Genomic DNA, 21,384 nt, shown 5'->3' with positions numbered 1-21,384 from the left:
GTGACCTCATTCGCCGGCTCTGATTGGCCGCTCCCTCACCGGTCCCGGCTGTGGCGGCCCGTGAAGGTTCCAGAAGCGGACCCGGTTCGGGCGGGCCCGGAACCGTTCGGGGCTCCCGGTTCGGGAGAGCCGGAGGCTCCCGGAGGCTCCCGGAGGAGCTCGGGGAGCTGCCGGAGGAGCTCGGGGAGCTGCCGGAGGAGCCTGGGCGTGTCCGGGACTCCCGGTTCGGTTCCGGTGGGGCGGTACCGGCAGGGCCCGGTCGGTACCGGAGCCATGAACGGCAGCGGGACCGGGCCGGGCCCGGTGTGGCTGGCGGTGAGCAGCTCCCTGAACGCTTTCCGTGCCTGTAAACGCTTCTCGCCTGCGCTCACCATCGCCGAGCTCAAGGTACCGGAGCGGCACCGGGATAAGGGAGAATGGATAACGGGATAAAGGGAATGGGACCGGGATAACGGGAATGGGACCGGGAGAACCGGAGCAGGACCGGGATAATGAGAATGAGACCGGGAGAATGGGAATTGGACCGGGAGAATGGGAACCAGACCGGGAGAATGGGGACGGGACAGTGGGAATGGGACTGGGACCAGGATAACGGGAATTGGACCGGGATAACGGGAATGGGACCGGGAGAACGGGAATGGGATCGGGAGAATGGGAATGGGATCGGGAGAATGGGAATGGGACCGGCATAACGGGACTGGGATAATGGGAATGGGACCGGGATAATGGGAACGGGATAACGGGAATGGGACTGGGATAATGGGAATGGGACTGGGGGAATGGGACTGGGATAATGGGAATGGGACAGTGGGAATGGGAGTGGGACTGGGAGAATGGGAATTGGACCGGGATAACGGGAATGGGAACGGGACCGGGATAACGAGACTGGGACCGGGATAATGGGAATTGGACCGGGATAATGGGAATTGGACCGGGATAATGGGAATTGGACCGGGAGAATGGGAATGGGACTGGGAGAATGGGGACGGGACAGTGGGAATGGGACTGGGACTGGGAGAATGGGAATTGGACCGGGATAACGGGAATGGGAATGGGACCGGGATAACAGGAATTGGACCGGGAGAACGGGAATGGGACCGGGATGATGGGACTGGGATAACGGGAATGGGACCGGGATAACGGGACTGGGATAATGGGAACAGGATAGTGGGAATGGGACTGGGACCGGGATAACGGGAATGGGACCAGGATAACGGGAACGGGACAATGGGAACAGAAGTGGGAGAATGGGAACCGGGAGGGGCGGAATGGGAACCAGGAACCCCCAAACTGGGACCCCACAAACCCCAAACTGGGAACCCCAAACTGGGACCCCCCAAACCCCAAACTGGGAACCCCAAACTGGGACCCCCAAACCCCAATCTGGGACCCCACAAATCCCAAACTGGGACCCCACAAATCCCAAACTGGGACCCCACAAACCCCGAACTGGGAACCCCAAACTGGGACCCCACAAATCCCAAACTGGGAACCCCAAGCCCCAAACTGGGAACCCCAAACTGGGACCCACAAATCCCAAACTGGGAACCCCAAGCCCCAAACTGGGACCCCACAAATCCCAAACTGGGACCCCCAAACTGGGACCCCCAAATCCCAAACTGGGATCACTGGGATTCCCCCAGTGTCTCCTGCCAATGCAAACTGGGAGTTACTGGGGGGATCCCAGTGCCATCCCCAGTGTCCCCAATGCCACTCCCAGTGTCCCCAATGTCCCCAGTGCCACTCCCAGTGTCCCCAGTGCCATTCGCAGTGTCCCCAGTATCTCGAGTGCCATCTCCAGTGTCCCCAGTGTCCCCTTCCAGTGCCAACTGGGAGTTACTGGGGGGATCCCAGTGCCACTCCTGGTGTCCCCAATGTCCCTCCCAGTGTCCCCAATGTCCCCATTGTCCCTCCCAATGTCCCCCTTGTCCCCTCAGTGCAAGCTGGAGCTGGTTGTGGGCTCCCCGGCCTCGTGCATGGAGCTGGAGCCAAGGACAAACCCTTGGGGACCCTGGACTGGGACACTGCCAGTGCCACTCCTGGTGTCCCCAATGTCCCCAATGCCACTCCTAATGTCCCCAATGTCCCTCCCAGTGTCCCCAATGGCCCCAAAGCCACTCCCAGTGTCCCCATTGTCCCCTCAGTGCAAGCTGGAGCTGGTTGTGGTGTCCCCATGTCCTGCATGGAGCTGGAGCTGTTTGGTGACAGGGACAAACCCTTGGGGACCCTGGACTGGGACACTCCCAGCGCCACTCCCGGTGTCCCCAATGTCCCTCCCAGTGTCCCCAATGTCCCCAGTGCCATCCCCAGTGTCCCCAGTGCCATTCCCAGTATCTTGAGTGCCATCTCCAGTGTCCCCAGTGTCCCCATTGTCCCCTCCCAGTGCAAACTGGAGCTGCTGGTGAGGTTCCAGTGCCACTCCCAGTGTCCCCAGTGCCACTCCCAGTGTCCCCAGTGTCCCCAATGCCACTCCCAGTGTCCCCAGTGCCATCCCCAGTGTCCTCAATGCCATTCCCAGTGTCCCCAGTATCTTGAGTGCCATCTCCAGTGTCCCCAGTGTCCCCATTGTCCCCTCCCAGTACAAGCTGGAGCTGCTGGTGCTGTCCCCATGTCCTGCACGGAGCTGGAACCAAGGACAAACCCTTGGGGACCCTGGACTGGGACCCTCCCAGTGCCACTCCAGGTGTCCCCAATGCCACTCTCAGTGTCCCCAATGTCCCCAAAGCCACTCCCAGTGTCCCCATTGTCCCCCCAGTGCAAGCTGGAGCTGGTTGTGGGCTCCCCGGCCTCGTGCATGGAGCTGGAGCTGTTTGGTGACAGGGACAAACCCTTGGGGACACTGGACTGGGACACTGCCAGCGCCACTCCTGGTGTCCCCAATGTCCCCAAAGCCACTCCCAGTGTCCCCAATGCCACTCCCAATGTCCCCAGTGTCCCTCCCAGTGTCCCCAATGCCACTCCCAATGTCCCCAGTGTCCCCAGTGCCACTCCCAGTGTCCCCAGTGCCATCCCCAGTGTCCTCAATGCCATCCCCAGTGTCCCCAGTATCTTGAGTTCCATTTCCAGTGTCCCCAGTGTCCCTTTCCAGTGGCAACTGGGAGTTACTGGGGGGATCCCAGTGCCACTCCTGGTGTCCCCAATGTCCCTCCCAGTGTCCCCAGTGTCCCCATTGTCCCCTCCCAGTGCAAGCTGGAGCTGCTGGTGCTGTCCCCATGTCCTGCATAGGCCCAGAGCTGTTTGGTGACAAGGACAAACCCTTGGGGACCCTGGACTGGGACCCTCCCAGCGCCACTCCAGGTGTCCCCAATGTCCCTCCCAATGTCCCCAATGTCCCCAATGCCACTCCCAATGTCCCCAGTGTCCCCAATGCCACTCCCAGTGTCCCCAGTGCCATCCCCAATGTCCCCAGTGCCATTCCCAGTGTCCCCAGTATCCTGAGTGCCATCTTCAGTGTCCCCAGTGTCCCCTTCCAGTGGCAACTGGGAGTTACTGGGGGGATCCCAGTGCCACTCCTGGTGTCCCCAATGTCCCCAATGTCCCTCCCAATGTCCCCATTGTCCCCTCAGTGCAAGCTGGAGCTGGTTGTGGGCTCCCCGGCCTCGTGCATGGAGCTGGAGCTGTTTGGTGACAGGGACAAACCCTTGGGGACCCTGGACTGGGACACTGCCAGCGCCACTCCTGGTGTCCCCAATGTCCCCAATGTCCCTCCCAGTGTCCCCAATGTCCCCAATGCCACTCCCAATGTCCCCAGTGTCCCCATTGTCCCTCCCAGTGCAAGCTGGAGCTGCTGGTGCTGTCCCCATGTCCTGCATGGAGCTGGAACCAAGGACAAACCCTTGGGGACCCTGGACTGGGACACTCCCAGTGCCACTCCAGGTGTCCCCAATGTCCCTCCCAATGTCCCCAGTGTCCCCAAAGCCACTCCCAGTGTCCCCATTGTCCCCCCAGTGCAAGCTGGAGCTGGTTGTGGGCTCCCCGGCCTCGTGCATGGAGCTGGAGCTGTTTGGTGACAAGGACAAACCTTTGGGGACCCTGGACTGGGACACTCCCAGCGCCACTCCCGGTGTCCCCAATGTCCCTCCCAGTGTCCCCAATGTCCCCAAAGCCACTCCCAATGTCCCCATTGTCCCCCCAGTGCAAGCTGGAGCTGGTTGTGGGCTCCCCGGCCTCGTGCATGGAGCTGGAGCTGTTTGGAGCCGAGGACGAGCCCCTGGGGAGCCTGGACTGTGACGAGGCCCTGCTGGGCTCCTACCCCGTCACCGACGGCTGCCGCCTGCACGTGGGTGTCACCGGGTCCCCTCTGTGTCACCTCTGTGTCACCTCCCCCCCTGTGTCACCTCCTGGGTCACTGTGTCACCTCCAGTGTCACCTCCTGTGTCACTTCCGGTGTCACCGGGTCCCCTCTGTGTCACCTGTGGTGTCACCTCCTGTGTCACCTCTGGTGTCACCATGTTCCCTCTCGATGTCCCCTCCTGTGTCACCTCCTGTGTCACCTCCTGTGTCCCCTCCTGTGTCACCTCCCTCACTGTGTCACCATGTCACCTCCTGTGTCACCTCCTGTGTCACCTCTGGTGTCATCTCCTGTGTCCCCTCTGTGTCACTGTGTCACCTCCTGTGTCACCTCCTGTGTCACCGTGTCCCCTCCTGTGTCACCATGTCCCTCCTGTGTCACTGTGTCACCTCCTGTGTCACCGGGTCCCCTCTGTGTCACCTCCCCATGTCACCTCTCCGTGTCACCAGGTCCCCTCCTGTGTCACCGGGTCCCTCCTGTGTCACCTCCTGTGTCACCTCCGGTGTCACCGGGTCCCCTCCTGTGTCACCTCCTGTGTCACCGTGTCCCTTCCTTTGTCACCTCCTGTGTCACCAGGTCCCCTCCCTCACCATGTCCCCTCTCCGTGTCACCGGGTCCCCTCTCGGTGTCCCCTCCCTCTCCGTGTCACCTCCCTCAACGTGTCCCCTCTCTGTGTCTCCGTGTCCCCTCCTGTGTCACCTCCTGTGTCACCTCCTGTGTCACCGTGTCCCCTCCTGTGTCACCTCTTGGGGGCACCTGGGTGGGGGTGGCATTGCTGAGGGATGGTGGCAGCTTTCTGACGGACGGTGGCACCGTGGCGAGGGACAGTGACACCATGGTGAAGGGACAGTGCCACCCCCTGCAGGTGACAGTGCCACCCCCGGGTGACAGTGACAGTGCCACCCCCTTGAATGACAGTGCCACCCCTTTGAGTGACAGTGCCACCCCCGTGTGACAGTGCCACCCCTGCAGGTGACAGTGCCACCCCTTTGAGTGACAGTGACAGTGACAGTGCCACCCCACGGGTGACAGTGACAGTGCCACCCCTGCAGGTGACAGTGCCACCCCCGTGTGACAGTGCCACCCCTGCAGGTGACAGACCGGAGCGGGGCCCGGGCTGGGCAGTTCGAGGACCTGTCCCAGGTGGCCAAGTACGAGATGGCCGAGAGTGACTACGACAAGAGGACAGGTGGCCCTGGGGACACTGGGGACATTGGGGACACTGGGGACAATGGGGACATTGGGGACAATGGAATGGTTGGGGACATTGGAGACATTGGGGACATTGGGGACAACGGGGACACTGGGGACAATGGGGACAGTGGGGACAACGGGGACATTGGGGACAATGGGGACAGTGGGGACATTGGGGACAATGGGGACAGTGGGGATACTGGGGACATTGGGGATAATGGAATGGTTGGGGACAATGGGGACATTGGGGACATTGGGGACAATGGGGACACTGGAATGGTTGGGGACATTGGGGACAATGGGGACATTTGGGACATTGAGGGGTTGGGGACATTGGGGACATTGGGGGGTGTTGGGGACATTGGGGACATTGGAGATGTCTGGGGACACTGGGGACAATGGGGACACTGGGGACATTGAGGGATTGGGGACATTGGAGATGTTGGGAACTTTGGGGACATTGGGGACATTGGAGATGTTGGGGACATTGGGGACATTGAGGGATTGGGGACATTGGAGATGTTGAGGACGTTGGGGACATTGGAGGTCTTGGGGACAATGAGGACATCAAGGGACATTGAGGGTTTGGGGACATTGGGGACATTGGGGATGTTTGGGGACATTGAAGGGTTGGGGACATTGAGGGATTGGGAACTTTGGGGACATTGGGGACATTGGGGATGTTGGGGATGTTGGGGACATTGGAGGTCTTGGGGACAATGAGGACATCAAGGGACATTGAGGGTTTGGGGACATTGGGGACATTGGAGGTGTTGGGGACATTGGGGACATTGGGGATGTTTGGGGACATTGAGGGTGTTGGGGACATTGAGGACATTGGAGCTGTTGGACATTGGGGACATTGGGGACATTGGGGACATTGGGGACATTGGGGACACGTTCCAAGTGCCCCAGAGATGGCCGAGAGCGACTACGACAAGAGCACAGCATGTGCCTGTCCCCAAAGTGCCACCCCTGATGTCCCCTGATGTCCCCACGGGGTCCCTGCAATCCTGGGGCCGCTGGGACCGGGAATGGGAACGGGAATGGGAACAAAACCCGGAATGGGAACGGGAATGGGGCCGGGAATGGGAACAAAACCCGGAATGGGAACGGGAATGGGGCCGGGAATGGGAACGGGAATGGGAACGGGAATGGGAACAAAACCCGGAATGGGAACGGGAATGGGGCCGGGAATGGGATCAGGAATGGGAACAAAACCCGGAATGGGAACGGGAATGGGGCCGGGAATGGGAACGGGAATGGGGCCAGGAATGGGAACGGGAGCAGGATCGGGAACAAAACCCGGAATGGGAACGGGAGCAGGACCAGGAACAAAACCCGGAATGGGAACGGGAGCGGGACCAGGAATAGGAACGGGACCAGGACCAGAGTGTCCCCAAAGTGCCACCCCTGATGTCCCCACGAGGTCGCTGAACTCCTGGGGCCGCTGGGACCAAAAATGGGAATGGAAACAGGAGCGGGAATGGGATCAGGATCGGGAACAAGACCCGGAACGGGAACGGGAGCGGGAATAGGAACGGAACCAGCGTGTCCCTGTCCCCAAAGTGCCACCCCTGATGTCCCCTGATGTCCCCACGGGGTCCCTGCACTCCTGGGGCTGCTGGGACCGGGAATGGGAACGGGAATGGGATCAGGATTGGGAACGGGAATGGGAATAGGAACGGGAACAAAACCCGGAACGGGACCATGAATAGGAATGGGACCAGGACCAGAATGTCCCCAAAGTGCCACCCCTGATGCCCCCCGATGTCCCCGCAGAGTCCGTGCGCTCCTTCCTGCGGCAGCGCTCGTGGGGCCGCTGGGACCGGGAGCGGGAGCGGGAGCGGGAGCAGGAATGGGGCCGGGAACGGGGCCGAGAATGGGATCAGGAACGGGAACAAGACCAGGAATAGGATCAGGAATAGGAACGGGACCAGGACCAGAGTGTCCCCAAAGTGCCACCCCTGATGTCCCCCGATGTCCCCAGAGAGTCCCTGTGCTCCTGGGGCCGCTGGGACCGGGAACGGGAATGGGATCAGGATCAGGAACAAAACCCGGAACGGGAACGGAAACAAGACCAGGAACGGGAACAGAAACAAGACCAGGAACGGGTCCGGGGTTGGGAATAGGAACGGGACCAGCGTGTCCCTGTCCCCAAAGTGCCACCCCTGATGTCCCCCGATGTCCCCACGGGGTCCCTGCAATCCTGGGGCTGCTGGGACCGGGAATGGGAATGGGATCAGGATCAGGAACAAAACCGGGAACGGGAACGGGAACAAGACCAGGAACGGGTCCGGGATGGGGAATAGGAACGGGACCAGCGTGTCCCTGTCCCCAAAGTGCCACCCCTGATGTCCCCTGATGTCCCCACGGGGTCCTGCAATCCTGGGGCCTCTGAGACCAGGAATGGGAACGGGAATGGGATCAGGATTGGGAATAGGAACGGGAACAAGACCCGGAATAGGAACGGGACCAGGACTACAAACGGGACCAGGACCAGAATGTCCCCAAAGTGCCACCCCCTGATGTCCCCTCGCTGTCCCCACGGGGTCCCTGCGCTCCTGGGGCTGCTGGGACCGGGAATGGGAATGGGATCAGGATCAGGAACAAAACCCGGAACGGGAACGGAAACAAGACCAGGAACGGGGCCGGGATTGGGAATAGGAACGGGACCAGCGTGTCCCTGTCCCCAAAGTGCCACCCCTGATGTCCCCTGGATGTCCCCACGGGGTCCTGCAATCCTGGGGCCTCTGAGACCAGGAATGGGAACGGGAATGGGGCCAGGAATGGGAATAGGATCGGGAACAAGACCCGGAATAGGAACGGGACCAGGACTACAAACGGGACCAGGACCAGAATGTCCCCAAAGTGCCACCCCCTGATGTCCCCTCGCTGTCCCCACAGAGTCCCTGTACTCCTGGGGCTGCTGGGACTGGGAATGGGGCTGGGAATGGGGCCGGAAATGGGATCAGGATCGGGAACAGGAATGGGAACAAAACCCGGAATAGGAACGGGACCAGGACCAGCGTGTCCCCAAGTGTCCCCCTGATGTCCCCTGATGTCCCCACGGGGTCCCTGCGCTCCTGGGGCCGCTGGGACCGGGAATGGGAACGGGATCAGGAACAAAACCCGGAATGGGAACGGAAACAAGACCAGGAACGGGGCCGGGATTGGGAATAGGAACGGGACCAGCGTGTCCCTGTCCCCAAAGTGCCACCCCTGATGTCCCCCTCTGTCCCCACAGAGTCCGTGCGCTCCTTCCTGCGGCAGCGCTCGTGGGGCCGCTGGGACCGGGAGCGGGAGCGGGAGCAGGAGCGGGAGCGGGAATAGGAATGGGAACAGGACCAGCGTGTCCCCAAAGTGCCACCCCTGATGTCCCCTGATGTCCCCACGGGGTCCTGCAATCCTGGGGCTGCTGGGACCGGGAATGGGGCCGGGAATGGGAACAGGATCAGGAACAAAACCCGGAACGGGAATGGAAACAAGAATAGAAATGGGAATGGGAACAAGACCAGGAACGGGAACAGGATTGGGAATAGCAATGGGACCAGCGTGTCCCTGTCCCCAAAGTGCCACCCCTGATGTCCCCACGGGGTCCCTGCGCTCCTGGGGCCTCTGAGACCAGGAATGGGAATGGGAATGGGGCCGGGAATGGGATCAGGATCGGGAATAGGAATGGGAACAAGCCCAGAAATGGGAACGGGACCAGGACTAGGAACGGGACCAGGACCAGAGTGTCCCCAAAGTGCCACCCCTGATGTCCCCTCGCTGTCCCCACAGAGTCCGTGCGCTCCTTCCTGCGGCAGCGCTCGTGGGGCCGCTGGGACCGGGAGCGGGAGCGGGAGCGGGAGCAGGAGCGGGAGCAGCGCCGGGCTCAGGAGGCGGCGGCGGCGGCCGCGCTCCCGCTCGGGGCCCGATGCGAGGTGCGGGTGCCCGGGCAGCCCTGCCGGAGGGGCAGCATCGCCTTCGTGGGTTCGTGCCGCCTCTTTTTGTGCCCTTTTTGTGCCCTTTTTGTCCCCTTTTTGTCGCCTTTTTGTCGCCTTTTTGTCGCCTTTTTGTGCTTTTTTTAAATGGTTTTTTTGGTGTTTTTTTCCTCTCTTTTTCCGCCCAAGGTGAGACCGATTTTAAGCCGGGCTTTTGGGTGGGCGTGCGCTACGATGAACCGCTGGGCAAGCACGATGGGAGGTGAGGGGAGAGGGGGTTTGGGGGGGTTTGGGGGGGTCCTGGAGGGGTTTTGGGGGTCCTGGAGGGGATTTGGGGGATCCTGGAGAGGCTTTGAGGGGTTTCAAAGGGCTTTGGAGGGGTTTTGGGGGGTCCTGGAGGGGATTTGGGGGATCCTGGAGGGGATTTAAGGGGGTTCAGGGGTTTCTGGAGGGGTTTTGGGGGGTCCTGGAGGGGATTTGGGGGATCCTGGAGGGGTTTGAGGGTCCTTGAGGGGTTTCAGGGGGTCCTAAAGGGGTTTGATGGGATTTTGGGGGGTCCTGGAGGGGTTTGGGGGGATTTTGGGGGGTCCTGGAGGGGATTTGGGGGATCCTGGACGGGATTTAGGGGGGATCCTGGAGGGTCCTTGAGGGGTTTTGGAGAATCTTGGAGGGTCCTGGAGGGGTTTGGGGGATCCTGGAGGGAATTTGGGGGGGATTCTGGGGGGTCCTTGAGGGGTTTCAGGGGGTCCTGGAGGGGTTTTGGGGGATCCTGGAGGGGCTCTGAGGGGTTTCAGGGGTTACTGGAGGGGTTTGGGGGGATTTTGGGGGGTCCTGGAGGGGATTTGAGGGGTCCTGGAGGGGATTTGAGGGATCCTGAAGGGGATTTAAGGGGGTTCAGGGGTTTCTGGAGGGGTTTTGGGGGGTCCTGGAGAGGTTTTGAGGGGGTTCAGGGGTTTCTGGAGGGGTTTTGGGGGGCTCCTGGAGGGGATTTGGGGGGATTTCAGGGGGTTCTGGAGGGGGTTTGGGGTAAATTTGGGAGGTTGTGGAGGGGTTTGGGGCGTCCTGGAGGGGATTTGGGGGATCCTGGAGGGGTTTGGGGCATCCCGGAGGGGTTTGGGGGGATTTGGGGGATCCTGGAGGGGTTTTGGGGGCGTTTTGAGGGGTCCTGGAGGGGTTTGGGGGGATTTGGGGGGTCCTGGAAGGGATTTGGGGGGGGGTCCTGGAGGGGTTTCAGGGAGTTCTGGAGGGGTTTTGGGGGAGTTTTTCGGGTGAATTTGGGAGGTTGTGGAGGGGTTTGGGGCGTCCTGGAGGGGATTTCGGGGGGGTTTTGGGGGGTCCTGGGGGGGTTTGGGGGATCCTGGAGGGGCTTTGGGGGAGTTTTTGGGGGGGAATTTGGGAGGTTTTGGAGGATTTTGGGGGGATCCTGGAGGGATCTGGGGAGATTTTGGGGGAGTTTGGGGGTCCTGGAGAGGTTTGGGAGGATTTTAGGGCGGAATTTTGGGAAGTTTTAGGGGATTCTGAAGGGGAGGATTTTGGGGAGGATTTTGGGGGGATTTTGGGGAGGATTTTGGGAGGATTTTGGGGAGGATTTTGGGGGGGATTTTGGGGATTTTGGGGGGATTTTGAGGGATTTTGGGAGGTTTTAGGGGATCCTGAAGGGGAGGATTTTGGGGGAGATTTGGGGGGAATTTTGGAGAGGATTTTGGGGGGATTTTGGGGAGGATTTTGGGGGGGATTTTGGGGGGGATTTTGGGGGAGATTTTGGGGGAATTTTGCTGATTTTGGGGGGATTTTGGAGGGGATTTTGGGGGGGATTTTGGGGGGATTTTGGGGGGGATTTTGGGGGGAATTTTGGGAGGTTTTAGGGGATCCTGAAGGGGGGATTTTGGGGGGATTTTGGGAGGAATTTTGGGCATTTTGGGGGGGATTTTGGGAGATCCTGAAGGAATTTTAAGGGGGAATTTTGGGAGATTTTAGGGGAGGATTTTGGGGATTTTGGGGGGGATTTTGGGAGGATTTTGGGGGGGATTTTGGGATGTCCTGAACGGCTCCTCCCAAATTTTTTTTCTCTCTTATCTCTCTTTTATCTCCCCTTATCTCCCCAGCGTGGGCGGCCGCCGTTATTTCGAGTGTCCCCCCAAATTCGGGGCCTTCGTGCGACCCCAGCACGTCACAGCCGGCGATTTCCCGCCCGAGGACGACGGCCTGGACGAGCTCTGAGGGGAAATCCCAAAAATTCCCAAAAATTCCCCAAAATTCCCAAAAATTCTGGAATTTTTCCCGCTTTTTTTGGGAAAAAAATCGCCAAAAAACGGCCCAAAATTCGCTGGTTTCGTCTCTTTTTTTGGGGGGGAAAATGAGAATAAAGTTGTGGGAACGATGGCCTGGACGAGCTCTGAGGGGAATTCCCAAAAATTCCCAAAAATTCCCAAAAATTCTGGAATTTTTCCCGCTTTTTTTGGGAAAAAAATTGCCAAAAAACGGCCCAAAATTCGCTGGTTTTGCCTCTTTTTTTTGGGGGGGAAAATGGGAAAAAATTGGGGAGGTTTGGGGCTTCTTTGGGGAGATCCCAAAATTCCCGAAATTATCCCAAAATTATCCCACAATTCCTAAAATTATCCCAAAATTATCCCAAAATTCCTCCTGAAATTATCAAAATTTCAAAAATCGTCCCAATATTCCTAAAATTAGCCCAAAAATTCCCCAAATTACCCCAAAATTCCTCTCAAAATTACCCCAAAATTCCTCTCAAAATTATCCCAAAATTCCCTGAAAATTCCTCACAGAATTCCCAAAATTCCGGCTAAAATTCCCAAAATTATCCCAAAATTTGCCCAAAATTATCCCAAAATTATCCCAAATTTCCTCCCTGAATTCCCAAAATTCCCCTCAGGATCTGAAATTTCCCAAAATTCCCCAAATTATCCCAAAATTTATCCCAAAATTTATCCCAAAATTCCCCAAAATTCCCCAAATTTCCCCCGGCCCCTCCAGGGCTGCCCCACTTTGGGCTCCTAAAGGGGCGTGGCTTTAGTGGTGGGCGTGGCTTAATCCTCCAGCCAATCAGATCCTCCTTGGGGCGGGTAAAGGGGCGTGACCTCCTCTGGCCCCTCCCCCTGCCCAAAAAAGGTGAAAATTTCGCATTTTGGCGCCGACCAATCAGAGCGCGGGGTTTGGGGGTGATTGGCAGGCGGCTCTGCCAATGGGAGCGCAGGAGGGGCGGGGCCATGAGCGGCCATTTTGTGTATGGGCATGAATATTAATGCGGGTTAAAGCGTCGTGGTCGTGAATATTAAAGAGGTTTGAAGAGGGCGTTGCCGTGAATATTAATGAGGTTTAAGGGGGCGTGGTTGTGAATATTAATGAGGTTTAAAGAGGGCGTGGTCGTGAATATTAATGAGGTTTAAAGGGGCGTGGTCGTGAAGAAAGGGGCGTGGTCTGAGTTTGGGGAAGGGGAGGAGTCCCAGTTCAATCCCAATTAAATCCTAAATTATTCAATCCCAATTTAATTAATCCTAATTAAATCCCAATTTTCCAACCCCAATTTCCAATTAAACCCCAATTAAATCCCAAGAAATCCCAATTAAACCCCAATTAAATCCTAATTAAACCTCAATTAAATCCCAATTTTCCAACCCCAAATTCCCAATTAATTCCCAATTAAATCCCATTAAAATCCCAATTAAATCCCAATTAAACCACAACTAATTCCCAATTAATTCCTAATAAACCCCAATTAAATCCCAATTAAACCCCAATTAATTCCCAATTAATTCCTAATTAAACCCCAACCAAATCCCAATTAAACCCCAAATAAATCCCAATTAAACCCCAATTAATTCCTAATTAAACCCCAATTAATTCCTAATTAAACCCCAAATAAATCCCAAATAAATCTCAATTAAACCCCAATTAAACCCCATTTAATTCCCAATTAATTCCTAATTAAATCCCAATTAAATTCCAATTAAACCCCAATTAAATCCCAATTAAATCTCAATTAAACCCCAAATAAATCCCAATTAAATCCCAAATAAATCTCAATTAAACTCCAATTAAACCCCAATTAATTCCCAATTAATTCCTAATTAAATCCCAATTAAACCCCAATTAAATCTTAATTAAACCCCAATTAACCCCCAAATTCCCACCCCCAAACTCCCAATTAATCCCCAATTAAAGCCCCCAATTAACGAACCCCAATTAACGAACCCCAATTAACGAACCCCAATTAACGAACCCCAATTAAGGAACCCCAATTAAGGAACCCCAATTAAAGCCCCCAATTAACGAACCCCAATTAACGAACCCCAATTAAAGCCCCCAATTAACGAACCCCAATTAACGAACCCCGGTTCCCCTTTCCCAATGAAAACTCCGCAGCCTCCTCCATTTATTCGGAATTATTTTCATTTTTTAATCTTTTTTTTTTCCTTTTTTTTTCCTCTTTTTTCTCTTCTTTCCATTTTTTATTTCCCGCCAATTCCTGGGGCTTTTCCTCATGCACCAAATCCCGAAAAAATTCCGGGAAAAATCCCAAAAATTCCCCAAAAAATCCCCCCCAAAAATCCGAAATTTCTGTAAAAATTCCGATTTTTTTTTAGATTTTTCAGCCCAAAAATCCCAAAAAATCTCCCCAAAATTCCGAATTTTTCCAGCAAAAAAAATCCCTGGGAATTTTGGTGAAAATTCTGGGATTTAAATTAAAATTTAATTTTTTAAAATTAATTTTTATTCATTATTCCAACAATAACTTATGGGAATTCCAAAATTTTTTTAATTTTTCCATAATTTTTTTAGGGATTATCCCAAAAATAAAAATCGGGAAAAAAACCCTAAAATGGAAAAATTCAAATCCACCAAAAAAACCCCAAAATTTGGAATTTTGGCCCAAAAAATTGGTGGGGAAATTGCCCAAAAATTTGAATTTTTTCCCCATTTTTTTAAGGAAAAACGGCTCAAAATTCCCAATTTTTGATGGATTTTCCTTCAGTTTTTCCCTCCTGACAAAAAAATTCCCTTAAAAGGCTCCAGCAGCTGAAAATTCGGATTTTTTAGGGGAAAATCCCCAATTTTTGGGGAAAAAATTTGAATTTTTTTGCAATTTTTTGTGTCAAAATTCCCCAAAAATTCCCGGTAAAAATTCGGATTTTTTAAGGAAAAAACCCCAATTTTTGAGGAAAAAAATTGAATTTTTTTGCATTTTTTTCCAATTTTTTGTGTCAAAATTCCCCAAAAATTCCCGTTAAAAATTCAAATTTTTTAAGGAAAAAAAAACCAATTTTGGGGGGGGAAAAATTGAATTTTCCTTAAATTTTCCACCTTTTTTTTTGGGTCAAAATTCCCAAAAATTTTCCCCAAAAATTCCAGCTGAAAATTCGGATTTTTCATGGAAAAAACAACAAATTTTGGGGGGAAAAAAATTGAATTTTTGTGCATTTTTTTTCCAATTTCTTGGGCTCAAAATCCCCAAAAATTTGCCCAAAATTTCCCCCAAAAATTCCAGCAGAAAAATCGGATTTTTCATGGAAAAAACCCCAATTTTGGGGAAAAAAATTGGAATTTTTGTGCATTTTTTTCCCATTTTTTTCACCTTATTTTGGTATAAAATTTCCCCAAAATCTCCAAGTGAGAAATTGGATCTTTAAGGGATAAAAAAAAATTTTTTGTTTAAAAATCTGAATTTTTAGGGCGAAAAAATAGAATTTTTTTGGGGGGAAAAAAACTGAATTTTTTGGGAAAAAATCTGAATTTTTGGGGAAAAAATTGAATTTTTTTGGTAAAAAATTTGATTTTTTTGGGGAAAAAAACCCCAAGTATTTTGGGGAAAAATTAGAAATATTTTTGGGAAAAAATCAGAAATTTTGGGGGAAAAATTTTGATTTTCTGGGGGGAAAAAGAAAATTTTTTTTACCAAAAAAAGGTTTTTGCTAAAAACCCTGAAATTTTTGGGAGGAAAAAATTTGAATTTTTTGGGGGAAAAAATCTGAATTTTTGGGGGAATAAATTGAATTTTTTCGGAAAAAAATTGAATTTTTTTAGGGGGGGAAATGAATTTTTTTGGGGGAAAAGTTTTAAATTTTTGGGGAAAAAATCAGAATTTTTTGGGGATAAAAAATTTGAGTTTTTGGAAAAAAGACCCCAATTTTTGGGTGGGAAAACCCTGAATTTTTAGGGAATAAAATCTGTGGGTTTTTGGTAAAAACGTTGAATTTTGGGGGGAAAAATCTGATTTTTTTTGGACAAAATCTGCATTTTTGGGGGAAAATTTTGCTTTTTTCTGGGAAAAAAATTTGATTTTTTGGGGGGAGAAAAATTTGAATTTTTAAGGAAAAAAATACAATTTTGGGGGAAAAAAACCTGAATTTTTTTGAGGGGAAAAAATTTGATTTTTTGGTGAAAAAAATGAAATTTTTGGGGAGAAAACATTGAATTTTTGGGGGAAAAAAATCTGATTTTTTGCTGAAAAAATCGCAATTTTTTGGGAAAAAAACTCAATTTTTTTTACATTTTCCCCCCGATTTTTCCCAAAATCCCCAAATTCCCGGAAAATTTCAAAATTTCGACTTTGGAGCCTTTTTTTTATTATTTTTAAATTTTTATTTTTGGGATTTTTCCGTCCTGGGGGGGTCTTAAAGTGCGAAGAGGAGCCGGGAGCTCCCGGTGGTACCTTGAAATTCCAGTTCCGCCCCCAAAATGCCCCAAAATCCCCCAAATTTTCCTCAAATTTTCCAAAATTTCCCAGATTTTTCCAAAATTTTCCCAAAAATTCCGGAATTTTTGAGGCGGGAAAAGCCCAAATTTGAGGGGGAGGGGAAGGGAGGTCCAAGGCCCCTCCCCCACCCCCGGAAGTGCTTTTGGGGCGGAATCCCCGGATTTGGGGATTTTGGGATTTTTTGGGGGATTTTTTGGGGATTTTTGGGGATTTTGGGGTTTTTTGGGATTTTTTTGGGGTGTGGAGGGGTCTGAGGAGCTTTTGGTGGCCTCAGGTGGCTCCTGGTGGCCTCGGGATCTCCTGGGGTGGAGCTTGGGTGGCCTTGGGTGGACCCGGGGCCATCTTGGACAACCTTGGATGGACCCTGGACAACCTTGGATGGACCCGGGGCCATCTTGGACCACCTTGGACAACCTTGGATGGAGCTGGGGCCATCTTGGATCTCCTGGGATGGACTCGGGGCCATCTTGGACAACCTTGGATGGAGCTTGGACAACCTTGGATGGACCCGGGGCCATCTTGGATGGAGCTTGGACAACCTCAGATGCACCTGGGGCCATCTTGGACAACCTCAGATGCACCTGGGGCCATCTTGGACCACCTTGGACAACCTTGGATGGACCCGGGGCCATCTTGGATCTTCTGGGATGGACCTGGGGCCATCTTGGACAACCTTGGACCACCTTGGGTGGACCCGGGGCCATCTTGGATCTCCTGGGATGGACCCGGGGCCATCTTGGACCACCTTGGATGGAGCTTGGACAACCTCGGATTGAGCTGGGGCCACCTCAGATGGACCTGGGGCCATCTTGGACAACCTTGGATGGAGCTTGAGCCACCTCGGATTGACCCGGGGCCATCTTGGATCTCCTGGGATGGACCTGGGGCCACCTCAGATGGGCCTGGGGCCACCTCAGATGGAGCTGGGGCCATCTTGGACCACCTCGGATGGACCCAGGACCATCTTGGATCTCCTGGGATGGACCCAGGGCCATCTTGGACAACCTTGGAACATCTTGGACAACCTTGGATGGATCTGAGACCATCCTGGACCACTTTGGAACATCTTGGACAACCTTGGATGGACCTTGGACAACCTTGGATGGAGCTGGGGCCACCTCAGATGGACCCGGGGCCATCTTGGACAACCTTGGATGGACCTGGGGCCATCTTGGACCATCTTGGACCACCTTGGATGGAGCTGAGGCCATCTTGGATCTCCTGGGATGGACCCGGGGCCATCTTGGACAACCTTGGATGGAGCTGGGGCCATCTTGGACCATCTTGGATGGACCCGGGACCATCTTGGACCACCTTGGATGGAGCTTGGACAACCTTGGATGGAGCCGGGGCCATCTTGGATCTCCTGGGATGGACCTGGGGCCATCTTGGACAACCTTGGACCATGTTGGACCACCTTGGATGGACCTGGGGCCATCTTGGATCTCCTGGGATGGAGCTTGGACAACCTTGGAAGGACCTGGGGCCATCTTGGACAACCTTGGATGGACCTTGGACAACCTTGGATTGACCTGGGGCCATCTTGGATCTCCTGGGATGGACCCGGGGCCATCTTGGACAACCTTGGATGGACCTGGGGCCATCTTGGACAACCTTGGACCATGTTGGACCACCTTGGATTGACCTGGGGCCATCTTGGATCTCCTGGGATGGACCCGGGGCCATCTTGGACAACCTTGGATGGACCTGGGGCCATCTTGGACCATCTTGGATGGACCCAGGACCACCTTGGATGACTCTTGGACCACCCTGGATGACCCTTGGACCACCTGGAATGACCCTCAGGCCACCCTGGACCACCTTGGATGAACCTTGGACCACCTTGGACGACCTTTAGACCACCCTGGACCACCTGGAATGACCCTCAGGCCACCATGGACCATCTTGGACCACCTTGGATGAACCTTGGACCACCTTGGATGAACCTTGGACCACCTTGGACCACTCTGGCCCACCTTGGACCACCCTTGGACCCCCTCAAATGACCCTCAGGCCACCTTGGATGACCCTTGGACCACCTTGGCCCACCTTGGATGACCCCCAGGCCACCATTGACCACCTCGGACCACCTTGGACCATCTTGAATGACCCTTGGACCACCTTGGTCCACCATGAATGACCCTTGGACCACCTTGGATGACCCTTGGACCACCTTTGACAACCTTTAGACCACCCTGGACCACCTTGGATGACCTTTGGACCACCTTGGACCACCTTGGACCACCCTGGTCCACCATGAATGACCCTTGGACCATCTCAAATGACCCTTGGACCACCTTGGATGACCCCCAGGCCACCATTGACCACCCTGGCCCACCTTGAATGACCCTTGGCCCACCTTGGATGACCCTTGGACCACCTTGGACCACCTTGGACCACCTTGGATGACCCTTGGACCACCTTTGACAACCTTTAGACCACCCTGGACCACCATGGATGACCCTCAGGCCACCTTGGATGACCCTTGGCCCACCTTGGCCCAACATGAAGGACCCTCAGGCCACCCTGGACCATCTTGGACCACCTTGGACCACCTTGAATGACTCTCAGGCCACCATTGACCACACTGGCCCACCTTGGATGACCCTTGGCCCACCCTGGCCCACCATGAATGACCCTTGGACCATCTCAAATGACCCTTGGACCACCATGAATGACCCTTGGACCACCTTGGACCACCTTGAATGACCCTCGGGCCACCCTGGACCACCCTGGCCCACCTTGAATGACCCTTGGACCACCTTGGACCACCTTGGACCATGTTGGATGACCCTTGGACCACCTTGAATGAACCATGGACCCCCTCAAATGACCCTCAGGCCACCCTGGACCACCTTGGACCACTCTGGCCCACCTTGAATGACCCTTGGACCACCTGGAATGACCCTCAGGCCACCTTGGACCATCTTGGACCACCATGGCCCACCTTGGATGAACCTTGGCCCACCATGAAGGACCCTCAGGCTACCATTGACCACCATGGACCACCTTGAATGACCCTTGGACCATCTCGAATGAACCTTGGACTACCTTGGATGACCCCCAGGCCACCTTGGCCCACCCTGGCCCACCTTGAATGACCCTTGGACCACCTTTGACAACCTTTAGACCACCCTGGACCACCATGGATGACCCTCAGGCCACCTTGGATGACCCTTGGCCCACCTTGGCCCAACATGAAGGACCCTCAGGCCACCCTGGACCATCTTGGACCATCTTGGACCACCTTGAATGAACCTTGGACCACCTTGGACCACCTTGAATGACTCTCAGGCCACCATTGACCACACTGGCCCACCTTGGATGACCCTTGGCCCACCCTGGCCCACCATGAATGACCCTTGGACCATCTCAAATGACCCTTGGACCACCATGAATGACCCTTGGCCCACCTTGGATGACCCCCAGGCCACCATTGACCACCTTGGCCCACCATGAATGACCCTTGGACCACCTTGGATGACCCTCAGGCCACCATTGACCACCATGGCCCACCTTGGATGACCCTTGGACCACCTTGGACCACCTGGAATGACCCTTGGCCCACCATGAAGGACCCTCAGGCCACCAAGGACCATCCTGGACCACCTTGGACCATCTTGGACCATCTTGAATGACCCTTGGACCACCTTGGACCACCTTGGATGACCCTTGGACCACCTTGGACCACCCTGGCCCACCATGAATGACCCTTGGACCATCTCAAATGACCCTTGGACCACCTTGGATGACCCCCAGGCCACCATTGACCACCCTGGCCCACCTTGGATGACCCTTGGACCACCTTGGCCCACCATGAATGACCCCCAGACCACCATGGCCCACCTTGGATGACCTTTGGACCACCTTGGATGACCCTTGGCCCACCTTGGACGACCTTTAGACCACCCTGGACCACCTGGAATGACCCTCAGGCCACCATGGAACCATCTTGGACCACCTTGGACCATCTTGGACCACCCTGAATGACCCTTGGACCACCTTGAATGACCCTTGGACCATCTCAAATGACCCTTGGCCCACCATGAAGGACCCTCCGGCCACCACCAGGACCCCCCTGACCCTCTCGCAGCCCCTCCCAGGCCCCTCCCCGGCGCCGTCCGTCCGTCCGTCCGTCCGTCCATCCATGTCCATGTGTCCGTGTCCGTCCGGCCTGGCCAAAGTCTGGGACAAACGTCCCCGCCAACACCCGAGCCCCTCCCCCTTTCTGCGTCCGTCCGTCCGTCCGTCCGTCCGTCCGTCGGCCGGAGAGGCCCAATTTTGGCCGGACGTCTCAAGGGTCACTCCAAGGCTTCCGGCGGCGGCGACGGCGTCCGAGGAGGTGACAACGGCGGCGGTGGCGGCGGGAAGGACCCGGCCGTGGTCGTGGTGGTGGCCGGAGCTGGACCGGGCGAGCCGGGCGTGTCCGGCGGTGGCCGGAGCGAGAAGAAGAAGGGGCACTGGTGGATGAAGAGTTCGATGATTGTCTGGTAGGTCCTGGTGGCCGTCAAGGCGTCCATGGTGCTGAAGTCCGGTCGCATCAAGGTGGGCCAGAAGCAAATGGAGAGGTTCTCGCTGGTCATCAGGTTGACGCGGTGCTGTTGGCTGACCCTGGGGTGGGCGACACCAAAGTGACCATTTGGTGGTGAGAAGAACCCAAAACACCTCAAAATTACCAAAATTCCCATCAAAATTGGCCCAAAAATGACCAAAAAGTTCCCCTGGAGAAGTTCTTGGTGACCACCAGGGTCATGCTGGGGTGGACATTGGTGGAGTGACCATTTGGTGGTGAGAAGAACCCAAAACACCTCAAAAATACAAAAATTCCCATCAAAATACCCCCAAAAATGTCCCAGGAGAAGTTCTTGGTGACCATCAGGTTCCTCCTGACCATCAGGGGCACCTTAGTGGCAGAGTGGCCATTTTGTGGTCAGAAGAACCCAAAACACCTCAAAATTCCCATCAAAATACCCCCAAAAATGTCTCAGGAGAAGTTCTTGGTGACCACCAGGTTCTTGAGGTGCTGCTGGCTCAAGTTGGGGTGGACATTGGTGGAGTGACCATTTTGTGGTGAGAAGAACCCAAAACACCTCAAAATTACCAAAATTCCCATCAAAATTGCCCCAAAAATGTCTCAGGAGAAGTTCTTGGTGACCACCAAGGTCCTGCTGACCACCAGGGTCACCTTAGAGTGGACAATAACAAAATGACCACTTTGTGGTCAGAAGAACCCAAAACACCTCAAAATTACCAAAATT

The 21,384-nt window shown here is 54.5% G+C and overlaps 2 protein-coding genes across 51 annotated transcripts in view; one reads left to right on the top strand and one right to left on the bottom strand.

Annotated features, from left to right (window-relative positions):
• The first annotated feature begins 16 nt into the window (after nucleotides 1-16).
• Nucleotides 17-11,795, top strand: LOC139586950 (tubulin-folding cofactor B-like). Its single transcript, XM_071420694.1, has 6 exons — nucleotides 17-387; nucleotides 4,136-4,279; nucleotides 5,384-5,480; nucleotides 9,269-9,460; nucleotides 9,601-9,673; nucleotides 11,517-11,795. The coding sequence occupies exons 1-6, from the start codon at nucleotides 274-276 to the stop codon at nucleotides 11,629-11,631; spliced, it is 735 nt and encodes a 244-aa protein (XP_071276795.1). The 5' UTR covers nucleotides 17-273; the 3' UTR covers nucleotides 11,632-11,795.
• A 3,902-nt stretch (nucleotides 11,796-15,697) lies between these two features.
• Nucleotides 15,698-21,384, bottom strand: part of LOC139586947 (rho GTPase-activating protein 35-like) — a 31,745-nt gene continuing 26,058 nt past the window's right edge. Inside the window, exons 7-11 of one of the 50 annotated variants that reach the window (XM_071420684.1) lie at nucleotides 18,827-20,737; nucleotides 18,579-18,620; nucleotides 18,465-18,506; nucleotides 16,810-18,330; nucleotides 15,698-16,530 (exon numbers count right to left, since the gene is read on the bottom strand). In XM_071420684.1, the coding sequence (XP_071276785.1) occupies nucleotides 20,428-20,737 (310 nt within the window). In that variant the 3' untranslated portion in view covers nucleotides 15,698-16,530; nucleotides 16,810-18,330; nucleotides 18,465-18,506; nucleotides 18,579-18,620; nucleotides 18,827-20,427. Of the gene's footprint in view, nucleotides 16,624-16,727; nucleotides 20,738-21,384 lie in introns of all 50 variants that reach the window. The other 49 variants (XM_071420672.1, XM_071420657.1, XM_071420666.1 and 46 more) reach the window with 49 other exon arrangements.

The sequence above is a fragment of the Agelaius tricolor genome, unplaced genomic scaffold (genome assembly GCF_023055355.1).
Source record: "Agelaius tricolor isolate 1412-34295 unplaced genomic scaffold, bAgeTri1.0.p SCAF_155, whole genome shotgun sequence".
NCBI lineage: Eukaryota > Metazoa > Chordata > Aves > Passeriformes > Icteridae > Agelaius > Agelaius tricolor.
This window is presented reverse-complemented; position numbering and strand designations above follow the sequence as displayed.

What these genes read in the sequence shown, in the direction of transcription:
- LOC139586950 (XM_071420694.1), top strand. Translation starts at nt 274, where the DNA reads ATGAACGGCAGCGGGACCGGGCCGGGCCCGGTGTGGCTGGCGGTGAGC. An exon ending in GGGCAGCATCGCCTTCGTGG is followed by an intron (nt 9,461 to 9,600) that starts GTTCGTGCCGCC and finishes TTTCCGCCCAAG; the next exon opens with GTGAGACCGATTTTAAGCCG. An exon ending in CTGGGCAAGCACGATGGGAG is followed by an intron (nt 9,674 to 11,516) that starts GTGAGGGGAGAG and finishes TTATCTCCCCAG; the next exon opens with CGTGGGCGGCCGCCGTTATT.